At 39.6% G+C, this 13019-nt stretch overlaps 1 protein-coding gene across 6 annotated transcripts in view; it reads left to right on the top strand.

Annotated features, from left to right (window-relative positions):
- Positions 1–13019, top strand: part of LOC131698877 (low-density lipoprotein receptor-related protein 2-like) — a 38207-nt gene that overhangs the window by 9024 nt on the left and 16164 nt on the right. For 3 of the 6 annotated variants that reach the window (XM_058993538.1, XM_058993533.1, XM_058993528.1), the window contains 15 exons: positions 144–368; positions 805–1113; positions 1775–1990; positions 2384–2557; positions 3142–3354; positions 3674–3841; positions 4678–4896; positions 5057–5230; positions 6835–7047; positions 7361–7528; positions 8365–8583; positions 9508–9675; positions 10195–10410; positions 12093–12319; positions 12765–12894. In XM_058993538.1, the coding sequence (XP_058849521.1) occupies positions 144–368; positions 805–1113; positions 1775–1990; positions 2384–2557; positions 3142–3354; positions 3674–3841; positions 4678–4896; positions 5057–5230; positions 6835–7047; positions 7361–7528; positions 8365–8583; positions 9508–9675; positions 10195–10410; positions 12093–12319; positions 12765–12894 (3039 nt within the window). The remainder of the gene's footprint in view (positions 1–143; positions 369–804; positions 1114–1774; positions 1991–2383; positions 2558–3141; positions 3355–3673; positions 3842–4677; positions 4897–5056; positions 5231–6834; positions 7048–7360; positions 7529–8364; positions 8584–9507; positions 9676–10194; positions 10411–12092; positions 12320–12764; positions 12895–13019) is intronic. The other 3 variants (XM_058993542.1, XM_058993556.1, XM_058993550.1) reach the window with 3 other exon arrangements.

The raw sequence follows: 13019 nt of genomic DNA, 5'->3' as shown, positions 1-13019 counted from the left end.
GGGACAAAAATTCTGATATGTGACTCAAAGGGCAGTCCATATTTTAAATATAATTTGGACAACCTGTGCTCTACCCAACACCCTGCAAAATCAAATAACCTAGTAGTACCACTCTTTAAATTAAAGATTTGCATTATCCACAGACCTAAAGGTCATGTACGCAACGGCAAAAAGTCTGTATCAATTGGAGTTTGGGGAAATGGGTGCTGTCAAGGAGAAAACATCAGTTCTGACCTTCCTTGAAAACATCACATCATTCGACTTTGACTGGAAGAGAAACTGGATCTACTGGACAAATGGAAGTGGGCAGGTAAAACGAGCAAGAGCCAAGGAAGATGACGCTGAACTCATCCCAACATCATTTCCAGGTAAAGGTTTCTTTTGTTTTATAAGGGGGGGTGGGTATATATAGCCTTTTATTTCTACCTCTGTATAGAAGTTGAACTATTAATTGACTTATGGTGTTTGTTGAGTTGAACAGCTAAATGTCCTAAAGAAATAGGATGCTGGAAGCAGTGCATCATGGCAGATATCAAGGTATCATGCCTCAAATTTGGGGTTCACTAGCCTCTATTGTACATAGCTTCACATTCAAAATTGTCATTCTGCTTGAGAGGCCCAGAGGATTGAATGGGTTGGCGATTTTAGTAAATTTTTCAAGGAAGCAAGAATCGCTTGTGGTTTGTTTTGCTTGGTTTGTTGGTTTATTTATTTATTTATTTTATTTATTTATTTAAACATAGGTTTGGAACCTATTCCCCAAAAGTAGAATCTCCTTAGATTAAATGTGTTTTATGTTTTCAGTTTGCTCTATTAGGGTTGACATGGAAACTGGAAACCTGTATTGGTTATCATGTGAAGGGCACGATATTGGAGCCCTAGATGGCAGCAAAAATGAAACCAAGAAGCTGTACCACGCCGGGGAAGTAATCGTTGACCTGTATGTCGATTGGCCAAGGGGTCGTTTGTACTGGCTAGAAAAGGGCCAGGTTATTAGGATGAGTCTGACTGGTGGAAACGTTGAAGAAATAATGGATGCTTCACAATCTGAAATTGGTCAAATAGTAATGGATATAAAATCCAACAGCTTCATCTGGAATGACGATCAGTCTGGTGAGTTCACTTCCTATCTGTGTGCATAATGCAGATGAATTTCCTGCGTCCACCTATTCCTTGCATGTTTTTGCATAGTTGTGTACAGTAGTTTAACTGAAGCTTAATCAAATAGTATGCTAAAACCATAATATTTATATGGGCTCATTCCAGCGCAGGTGGACCTCAAGGGTTGCTAGTGTGCTTTCATTCTTCCATTTATAATGGATTGTCATTTGTAACATTCCTATTTATAAAGTTGCGTAGCAGAACTACTGGTTTCATAGATCCTGGTTGGCACCAAATGGCTACTAAATTAACATTTGGTAGCCCAAGATGTGTGCTAAACAAAACCAGCAGTTTTATTTTACATTGTTAGAATCCCACAATGATCATGTGGCTTATTTTATGCAAATCAGCAAATTAAAGCTTAATTTTTGGTCTTTGTTAATGCATAGCTATTTCTTCAAAATAGTAATCAATGTTTACTTGATTAATTATATTTTTAGGTATAGGTTTTAAATCTTATATTTATATACTGATTTTAGAATATCACAATAATTATTGGGCATGACAATACAGTATATTCCAGTTGTATTACATGCAGTGCAGTATTTGGTTAGTTTTGCTGTGTTTGTAGGTAACCCACCTATTCCAACAGTGTGTCCTTTGTTTTCTGCAGGTTTGCATGTCATGAGTGTTCTAAAGAACAAGATGTACTTTCCAAAAAAAACCCTGAAAGGATCAACTGTAGCGGCACATGAGCCGTTCCTGCTGTCCTTACAGGATGACACCCTCACTCTGTGGGACAGAAGGGAGATGAAAATTCTCACAACGGTGGAACTGGAGGAGAGTGATATTGTGAGGGTGATGACTGTGACAAGCGACGTACAAAAAGGTTAGTGCAGCGGCACATGGAACAGTAAAACTCTCTGGCAGCTAACTGATCCTCCGTCACTACCTGTGTGTGTTGAGGATGTGGCCAATATCCTTGGAACACAAACTCCACAATTCTCCTACTGCTTTTGTAATATCCCTTGGCCCCTTCAAATGCCTTATCAAATGGGCCTAAACCATATCTTAAACGCATTTACTTTTTGTCTCTTCTGACAATGTGAAATCACTAAACAATTGCCTCGAGCAGTAGCATTCTCCTACAAGTGTTTCAATTGTCTTAAGTTATGCATACAAATATGTTCAGCAATACTGATTAAATGGGAAGAGTAGCTAACAATGACAGATAAACCAAATGGCCCAGAATATATACCTTTTTGATTCTGTCTTTCATTAGATTCAAAAACTTTTAGAAGACCTGCCAGTACTCCTGCTCGTGTTTGTCCTCGGACATTTGTGCCTTGTAAGGATGGGAGTGACTGTGTTGCTCATGACCACCAGTGCGACGGGGAGAAGGACTGCAAGGATGGCTCGGACGAGGACAACTGTCCCCGGGAATGCGATAAGTCTGGTAACCTACATGTATATGACCTGTTTCAAAAACAGGTAGTGCTTTAAGAATTCTGTTGCATGTCAAGTTTAACATAGGCTTGTAATGGTAGTTCTAGAAGATGTTTCATGAAGGTTTAAGTATTGTACTTCCAGGAAATAAGGATTGTGTTTACGGCCTTGAGTTGTTCCATGAATGTTTATAGAGTAAATAAATTACTTGGATCAAGCTCTGCACTGCTTAGCAAAGCCCAGTAGTTTGATAGAATATATGGGGGAAAAATACATAATGCTTAAACTCACTTGTGTATGTCTACTGCACATGTAGAGCAGTGAGGTGAAGTACCTGGCTAGAGCAATGTTACTCCTCATTCATGACCATTCAACTGGAATCAACTTCTGGAACAACTTAAATCCCTGCTTTTTTTATAGCTTTTCTACAGTGCAAAGCACTCCATTGGGGTGTAGTCCCTTAGCATGGTTGTAATGAGAGGGCTACATTTTTAGTTCTAGAATGATGAATTGCTACTGTGGGATGGTTAGCCCTGTTGCCAAGCCCAATACATTTCAATGCAACTTTTTTTTTCTTCAATTCTGATTTGTTAGGAAGTTTTCGTTGTCTTGATGGAAGAAAGTGCATTGAATCGAAGTGGGTTTGTGATGGAGTCCCGCAGTGTGCTGACGGTTCGGATGAGGCAGACTGTTGGAAGCCCACCGAAAGCTGTCCCTTCCACTGTGATAAGACCAAATGCATTCCGAACCATGCTCTATGTGATGGTCATGAAGATTGCGATGACAAAACTGATGAAGAAAACTGTGGTGAGGTCACACTGTCAACTGATGTTCGCTGTTTCTTTGCTAATATTGAGCTACTCGATCAATTCAAGAAGCCCCCTAGTCTAGAACAGTTTGAATATTAAATCATATAAAAAAAAATATTCTTTTGAACAAGTGAATTAAAGCTTTATTAATATGGTCTGGTATTGGCTCCTCAAACAATCCTAAAGGAATCATTGTAACCATCAGTGGTGTTGTCAGTGTGAACACAAGCTTGCCATTGTCCATTTCACCAAGTCAACTGGTTGCCTGAAACCAATGCTTTTGTTTGTAACCCTGTTTTCCCTTTTGGTTTTGAAAGCCAATAAAACCCGACCCGTCGGTACTACTCGCGTTTGTCCCAGGACGTTTGTACCTTGCCAGGATGGAAGTGAATGCATTTCCTATCACCACCTGTGTGACGGAGAGGAGGACTGTCTCGATGGCTCTGATGAAAAGAACTGTGTCGCCAGTGTGTGTAATGAGCCAGGTAACCGTCAGTAGGTGTTTTGACATGCTGTGGCTCCTCAAATATAGCATGCCTAGTACCAGTATACTTGTAATGTTGCAGATACTGCACTGGTCTGGTGGTTAACTTGAATGTTCAGGCTCACCTAACAGGTGAACAGGGGTGGATATCTTGTACATTTAAAATAGCCACAGATTCAATTTATCTGCTCATTTTAATAGTGTTAAGACGGTTATAGTCTCTTTACTGATTATTTTTACCTGCAGTTTTAAACATATTTTTGTAACCTTCAAATAGAGTACAGGACTGTACATGCAATGTATGTCCTGAAATAAGGGCTAGCATTTTAAAGAACTACCTGTCAGGTTGAGTTTAGTACTATAGGAATACCGGCACGAGTACAAGTGAATGGACAGAAGCTCAAAGCTAAGGGCAGTTTAAGCTGTACGCGTACGTTTGTCATCCAAGAACTCCTATTAATACTGTTTGTTATTACTACACAACTTGAATCCAGCTATATTTCTTTTCTAATTACTAACATTCATTTAGTCCCTTGTCAATTTGAAGCGGGAAAAGGTTGATGAAGAGGTACGTGTCCGTTTGATGTCACAATTGTGAATGGAATTCAGAGAGGTGCCTTGCATATGATTTTATTTTCAAAGCAAGTGATGTCGACCATGCCTATATGGAGAATTCAGCATGGTGAAAACAGTGGCATGGTTGATGCCAGAAATAGGGTTTCTCTGTGATGTGTTGTGAGATAGTCTAAACATGAACTTTTGATAGGCTGAAAGATCCTGAGCACTCTAATTCTGAATGCATCAGTTACATTGCCATTGATTCCATTGTCTTGTCAGGGCAATTTCAATGTCTAAGTGTCAAGAAGTGCATTGAAGCAGAGCTAGTTTGTGATGGAGTACCACAGTGTGTCGATGGCTCGGATGAAGCAGACTGTCAGCAACCAACTGCAGAAGACTGTGACTTCCACTGTGACGATAACACCAAATGCTTTGCTGGCGTAGTTATATGTGATGGTAAAGATGACTGCAATGATAAAACTGATGAGAGAAACTGCGGTGAGTCACACTGAAAGCATCACTGATGAAATTAATAAGCTATCAGTTTATAAATATATTGGACAATCGGATTTTAAATGGGGAGGGGGGGGGGCAAACAATGAAATATCAACCAACTGCTCAGTATGTACACATTTGGTGTTAATTTGTATTTCCTTAGATTCAAAGGCTTTTAAAAGACCTGCCAATACTCCTCCTCGTGTTTGTCCTCGGACATTTGTGCCTTGTAAGGATGGGAGTGACTGTGTTGCTCATGACCACCAGTGCGACGGGGAGAAGGACTGCAAGGATGGCTCAGATGAGGACAACTGTCCCCGGGAATGCAACGAGTCTGGTAATCTACCTATATATTAGTACGTTTACATGACAAAGCATTTTCCGAAAACTAATGTTTTCAGAAAACTGATTTTCTTAAAACGTCACTTTTCTGTGTTTACATGATTAATGATGGAAAGTCTAATTAGAATTCAACTGTACACATGGATTGAAGTTTTCAGAAAACACAGGATATTTTCTCATGCAAAGTACTGTAGTACCCGAAGTACGATTAGAACAGACCAGACATTTTTTCTGCGATAGAACGGAGACCAGTCCAATAATAAGTGCATTATCGACGTGTCAGGTCTTGAATTTAAAGATTACTACCTCTTCAGATTCCCCACAATGTGCAGTCAGTCTTTCCAACAACTCATCCTGTTCTATATTGCCAGTTTCTTTTGCAGACATTATTTTAAATTCTCACATAATTTTAAAGCTGGAAAACCATGTGCTGCTTCAGTATGGGCTATTAAAATACATACAGACAAATATTACTTGATCCCTAACTTATTTTTATTTATTTCTTAGCAGACGCCCTTATCCAGGGCGGCTTACTCGTAAACAAATACATTTCAAGAATCACAGTACAAGTATTAATACAATTAAGAGCAAGATGAAATACAATGACTTCGGTTCTAGCAAGTACAAGTATTTGACAAAATAAGATTCAATAACGGAGCAAATGGATCCATGCAGACTGACTACATTATTTTCTTTGTTTTCTAAAACCACGTGCAGGAATGACGGTCAGAGTTTGCACATGTGCATTACGCTATCGGAATAAGTTTTCCGAGAAGTGCGTTTACATGATACACATTTGGTTAGTTTTCGGAATTGAATCAGAAATTTCTAGGTGCTGTTTTCCGAAAATTGACCCAAGGAATATTCCTATACATTTTCCGAAAACTGTTTACATGACTTTTTTGATATCAGAATTAGTTTTCAGAAAAATATCAGAATTCTTATGCGCATGTAAACGCACTGTGACTGTTTCAGCAACAGGTAGTGATTTAGAATTCTGTTGTATGCCAAGTTAAAATAGCCTTGTAATGGTAAAGACTTCTAGAAGATACTCCATGAAGGTTTATGAAGTACTGTAGTTCCACGAATTAAGGATTGTGTTTACGGCCATCCTCGTGAGTTCCACTCCATGAATGTTTAGAAGTATTCTTTAATATAGATTAAGTATAAGTAATGGTAAATGTATTTTTTCCTCGGAGCAAGCTCTGCACTGCTTAGCAAAGCCCAGTGATGTTGTAGGAGTTGAATGCAAGATTTTTCAAAATGAGGTCTGGTAAATGACAATGCTTCAACTCAGAACTTGTGTATACATGTTTGGTGCACATATGGAGCAGGGAGGTGAAGTAACTGGCTCTAGCCAGTGCAATGTTTTGCCTCATTCATGGCCATTCAACTCGCTCATTTATTTAGAACAATTTAAATCCCTGCTTTTATATGTTTTCTACAGTGCAAACCACTCACTGGGTGTACTCCTTTGGCATGGTTAGAATGAGGGCTACATTACAAGTTCTAGAATTATGTATTGTGACTGTGTGGGATGGTTAGCCCTGTTGCCAAGCCCAATGCATTTCAATGCAACTTTTTTTTTTATTTTATCAGGAAGTTTTCGTTGTCTTGATGGAAGAAAGTGCATTGAATCAAAGTGGGTTTGTGATGGAGTCCCACAGTGTGCTGACGGTTCGGATGAGGCAGGCTGTTGGAAGCCCACCGAAAGCTGTCCCTTCCACTGTGATAAGACCAAATGCATTCCGAACCATGCTCGATGTGATGGTCATGAAGATTGCGATGACAAAACGGATGAAGAAAACTGTGGTGAGTCAGACATTTATTTTTCTGTGCATTATTTTGCAGCATAGTGAGCTACTCCATCAATTAAAGAAGCTCTCTGGTCTAAAACAGTAACTATTAAAGTATTTTGTTTATAAAAATAGACTTTGAAAAACATTCTTTTGAATAACTTAGTTCTGGTATTGGCTCCTCAAACAATCCTAAAGGAATCATTATAACAATCAGTGGTGTTGTCAGTGTGAACAAAAGCTTGCCATTGTCCATTTCACCAAGTCAACTGACTGCCTGAAATAAATTATTTTGGTTGTAACCCTGTTTTCCCTTTTGGTTTTGAAAGCCAATAAAACCCGACCCGTCGGTACTACTCGCGTTTGTCCCAGGACGTTTGTACCTTGCCAGGATGGAAGTGAATGCATTTCCTATCACCACCTGTGTGATGGAGAGGAGGACTGTCCCGATGGCTCTGATGAAAAGAACTGTGTCGTCAGTGTGTGTAATGAGCCAGGTAACCGTCAGTAGGTGTTTGACATGCTGTGGCTCCTATATAAAGCATGCTGAGTACCAGTACACTTGTACGTATGCAGATACTGCACTGGTCTGGTGGCTAACTTGGATGTCCAGGCTCGTCTAACACAGGCCCACAGGAGTGGGTATCTTGTAAATTAAAATTGCCACGGTTAGAATGTATCTGCTTATTTGAATCCTGTTTGTGTTTCTAATGCAGTTCGACACATTACTGATTTATATTAGGCATTACCTACAGTGTTAAACAGTTGTCTAATACATTAAAATATTCAATACAGAACTGTACATGCAACTTTTATGTCCTGCAAGAAGGGCTAGCATTTTAAAGAAAGCCTGGCAGGTTGAGTTTACTACTATAGGGTTACAGGACAGCCAATTACATTATCTATGGGGGAATCTCGGCATGAAGTGAACGGACTGAGGCTCAAAGCCAAGGTCGGTTTAAGTGCAGAGTCGCTGTGACCTGTACATAAACACTGGTCATATAACTCTTCTACTTTTTTTTAGTAATACACAAGTTAAAAATCCAGCTATATTTATTCTAATTACCAACCTTCATTTAGTCCATTGTCAATTTGATTGAAGAGGGAGAAGGTTTATGAAGAGAATGCAGTTAAGTGGCTGAGGTACGCGTCAGATTGTGGTGTCACAATTTTAAATGGACTTTGCAGTTGAATGGAATTCAGAGATGCCTTGCATATGATTTTTTTTTTAAACCCAGGTGATGTCACCATTAGTAATATGGAGAATACAGCATGGTAAAAACTGAGGGGTTTTCAGTACATCAGTTAATTTGATTCCATTGTCTGTTGTCAGGACAATTTCAATGTCTAAGTGACAAGAAGTGCATTGAAGCAGAGCTGGTTTGTGATGGAGTGCCGCAGTGTGTCGATGGCTCAGATGAAGCAGACTGTCAGCAGCCAACTGCAGAAGACTGCGACTTCCACTGTGACAATAACACCAAATGCTTTGCTGGCAGAGTTGTATGTGATGGTAAAAATGACTGTGATGACAAAACGGATGAAGCAAACTGCGGTGAGTCACATTTGATGCAGTTATCACTGCTATACTTCCAATGCTGTACTTTTTTTATATCCAACAGTGGCTTACCAAAAGTGCCTTACACCTAATCTAGTTCTCTTCCTTCATGTACAGAGACATAAGCAAATAAACACATGTTTATTCTGAAATCATGTATAGCACTAGCACAATGAGTGGGGCTGATACTTTGTGGTGTAGCCTTATGCGGATGAGATCAGCAATCCTGGTCTCTTTTTTTTGATTTGCAGATAATTCCTGGCTCAATCTGTATTGGAGTCCCGGGAAGTGTGTTTGTTTTTACTGGGGTGCTTTTACAGAGATCAGTAGAGGATGGCCCTCCCATGCTCAATGGGGTTCAGGTCTGGTGATCGGCCAGGACATGGCAGAGTTCTGGTACCCTAACCTGAGTTGCGTGAGCGGTGTGTGCCATAAATACTGCCCTCTTTGTACAGAGGGGCATTGGCATTGATGGCTAGCAGTGCTGTATCATGCAGAAGTTAGTTTTTTTTGCAGACCATAGCTCTGACTGCCCATGCAACTCAAAGATGGAGTCAGTGCCCATCCAATCCTTGACTTCTCAAAGAATGCATAGGAAGTCAGATTGTAATAGTACAAGGTAGTTATCAGAGTTGTGAACATGTGATCTAGACTAGTCAAAGTAATGACTGGGCCTCTGCTTTCATGTTCTGAAGTAAAACTATTGATTACCACAGCCAGTTTTTTTTGTTTGTTTTATAGTTTTACCTGGTTTCATGTCATCAAGGACTTGTTTTCTTGTTCAGCAGATCTATTTTAGGAGCACTCATGCTATATATATATATATATATATATATATATATATATATATATATATATATATATATATATATATATATATATATATATATATATATATATATATAAAAAAATTTTTTGCAGTTGCTGAAAGACCTTCAACTACACCTGAGCCTCTGATTTGCCCCAGGGCATTTGTGCTCTGTCGGGACAAGAGTGACTGTGTTCCTAATGATCAGGTTTGTGATGGGGAGAATGACTGTCTGGATGGCTCTGATGAACACAACTGTCCCAAGGGGTGTCATGAGCCAGGTAATTCAGACCGACTCCCCTCAAGAGAAGGCTCTGCAGGTGGTTTAGCCGACTACATATGCCATGTTTGGTATAAAGACCACTTTTTTTTTAAATTGTTGGTTTATAAATGTAATGTTTTACATATATTTTTTAATATTAAATTATCAAATGAACCAGTGGCTGGAAGCTAGACACCAATGCACAGTAGTATGATGCTACTGCAACAAAAATGGTCAGAAGTAGAATAGAACAACATGGTTATGCCTGATTTTGTTGGCGTTTTGTCTCCCAGTAAGTTATCCAACTTGAGCTTGCTCCAAGCATTGAGAGATTATACAGTGGTTTGCTGTTCGTAGTCAGTCTTTACAGCTGAAGTATTTTATTTGTGTGTGTTTATTTTAGACCATTATAATGGTCTAGCTGGGGTTGAACCAGACCTCCAGTTAGGTTCCAAGTTAGTGGCCTGAGTAAGTGCAACATTGCAGCTGAACTGCCAGGTTTTTTGTTTTCTAATAAAATAAAACTTGTTTTGGGCAGGGCATTTTCAGTGTCTGCATGGCAAAAAGTGTATCGAAGAGAATCAGGTTTGTGATGGAGTATCACATTGTCTCGATGGCTCGGATGAAGCCAACTGCTGGAAACCCACAGAAAACTGTGCCTTCCGCTGCGACGATAATGCCAGATGCTTTCCTGAGCAATTCCGATGCGATGGTGAACACGACTGTGTTGACGGATTCGATGAAAGAAACTGCAGTAAGTCTTGAGCTGTGTTGAGAGGACAATGTTGCTTGTTCACTTCATTGTCAGTTTCTTCTGTTTGACATAAAATCTGGGCTTTGTCATTCAAAGCATACCATAGTCATAAATGGTTTGACTACAAATTAGCAGAAGGCAATGTGTTGGTGTGTGTTTTTTTTTTTTCCCCCACCTCTCAAAAGAGCCAAATTCACAATGGTAGGTTTGACATACCTTTAGTCAATCGAAAGCTTGTTTTGAAAGTTACAGTGGAGGTACTTGTTGGCCATTGATGCCAATGCAACTACTTACTTATTTGTATTCGTATATATTTATGTGCATCAGGGGCGGCCGGTTAACAGTGTTCGCTTGCTCGCCGAACCCCCAGTCTCTCTTATTAAAGAACTGCGCTTCCCTTCTGGGTGATGTGCGTTTCATTTCCCCCCTCATGTGACACTGCCACATCAACAATGCCATTCATCCCATCTGTTTAATGGGCTGAAGCCGGACTGTGCTCGCTCAGGAATGAAAGCACCCAAATCCACCGTGCACATACGCAGTAGCAGCCAGCCGTCCGCCAGGACTGGCTTATAAATGTTTGGATGGAGCGCAGCCGGTTAGTGAACACGGTGATCAGTTAATCGGCACGCATGTGCCAAGACAACAGAGGCTATAAATATGAGCAGCATGACTTTGTCTCTTCTCAGTCTTGCGTGGTGTATTACTTTTGCGTAAAGACGGAAAATGTGTAAGCTGTTTTAAATATTAAAAGAAATTTCACAAGTCTAATGTTTATGAATACTCATTTGTTCAACTTCGTTCTTGTCACAGTTTTAATCTGCCTTTTATTTTGCACTGGTTCTCCCTTTTTCTCCCGAGGCTGCTGCTCTTCAGCAGTGCTTTAACTTAAGATCAGTAATATCTTGCTGTGCTCGGCAATCTTTTATTTTGTTAATTTTATCGACCACTACTGCCTGTTTGCGGTAATCAGTTATTAAATTATGTTTTTTTAAATCTTTTTTTTTAGGTGTTTTTAAATTACTATTTTTTTGTAGCTGATCAGTCTTATTGGGTCTATATAAATTATCTGCTGGTTCCTGAATTAAAAATGTACTTAATTGTTTGTGGGTTTTTTCCCCTTAATTGTGACTTCCATTTTAAGGTCTTATTTTTCTTTTCATGGTCTTTGAACTTGGGATTGATTTTGATTTCAGGGACAACTTAAATTTAAATAAATATACCTTTCAATTTGCGTACATTCAGTGTGTTTTAATATGTCTTTTCAACATCTCACTTTTTGATCTTAGCGGGATTTCTAAGCTTAATATTTAAACTGAGTAAAAGTGAATATCAAATGAAAACAATTTGTCTTAAATGTAGCACTGTCAAACTATTTTACTTATGGTCATTTCATACTTAATTTGTTAATTTTACATTTTAATCTTTTCATTTGACGTGTTTGGCAGGGATAGGAATGTAGCAAACATGCATTGCATAACCTGCCTGCCTCACTGCAATCTTTCCTAAGGGTCGACGATATAGATTAAAAGCAGAAGTCTTTAATGTCTGCGATATGAAGGATGCATGGGGGGGGGGGGAAGCCGCTGGCTAGAATCTCCTGACTTGGACTAGATCAACTGAGTAGTCTCTTCACGGCCGTGCGTTACATACCTGGTCTAAAGTAGTATTCTTTCCGTTAGGTGAAGAGTGTGGTGCTTCAGAGTTTCGGTGCAGCAGCGGTCAGTGCATTTCCTCGGTCCTGCGCTGCGATGGAGACGCAGACTGCAGAGACCACTCTGATGAACTGGACTGCTCTAAACCTCCCCGCTGCCTGTCTGGGAAGAGGTGTCCAGAGAGCAAGGAGTGCTTTATAGAGGAGTGGCTATGCGATGGGGACTTGGATTGTAAGGATGGCACTGACGAGAAGGTGACTCCTTTCTATTGGAAACTCTCTGAAAAATGTCAAGCAAAGCTCTTGAGACTCCAAACCATAATGTATCTATTCAAGCCTTTCATAATAATCCAAAGCCACATTCAGGGATTTTTATCTATATAGATACATAGAGATATATGAATTCAATAGATATTCAAAGTGCTGCAAGGCCAAGGGCAGTTGCAATAAGAGCAGTAGAGACTTCAAAATGATTGTGGACAGCTAATGAGCATTTGTTATACAATTACAGCAGTGTTAATGGCCACGTGGCAAGGTTGCCTTAAATGGTCAATCTGTAGTTTTACCTAGTGTGAAATGTTTGAGTTTAAACTTCAGTGTATTCATTATTTTGAATTCTTGGATAGATGTTTTGCTGTTTGGATGAGAGACTCCGTTCAGGTTTAAGAATGAATAATAATGTGCGTTGTATCTATTTTAGAACTGCAAGTTTTCTGAAGTGAATTGCAGTGAGCTGCAGTGGACCTGTGCCTCAAAAACCCAGTGCATTCCCAACTCCTGGCGTTGTGATGGAGAGCAGGACTGCTCGGATGACAGCGATGAGACTGGATGTGAGACGTTGTTTGTTTTTTGATCTCCTTTCAAAGCTTATACTATACAGCTAGTGAGCAGTCTGGAATTTCAGTTTATATCAAGTTTTGAAGATGCAAATTTGTGGTGTAAATGACTAAATATT

This window comes from Acipenser ruthenus, chromosome 2 (genome assembly GCF_902713425.1).
Source record: "Acipenser ruthenus chromosome 2, fAciRut3.2 maternal haplotype, whole genome shotgun sequence".
NCBI lineage: Eukaryota > Metazoa > Chordata > Actinopteri > Acipenseriformes > Acipenseridae > Acipenser > Acipenser ruthenus.
This window is presented reverse-complemented; position numbering and strand designations above follow the sequence as displayed.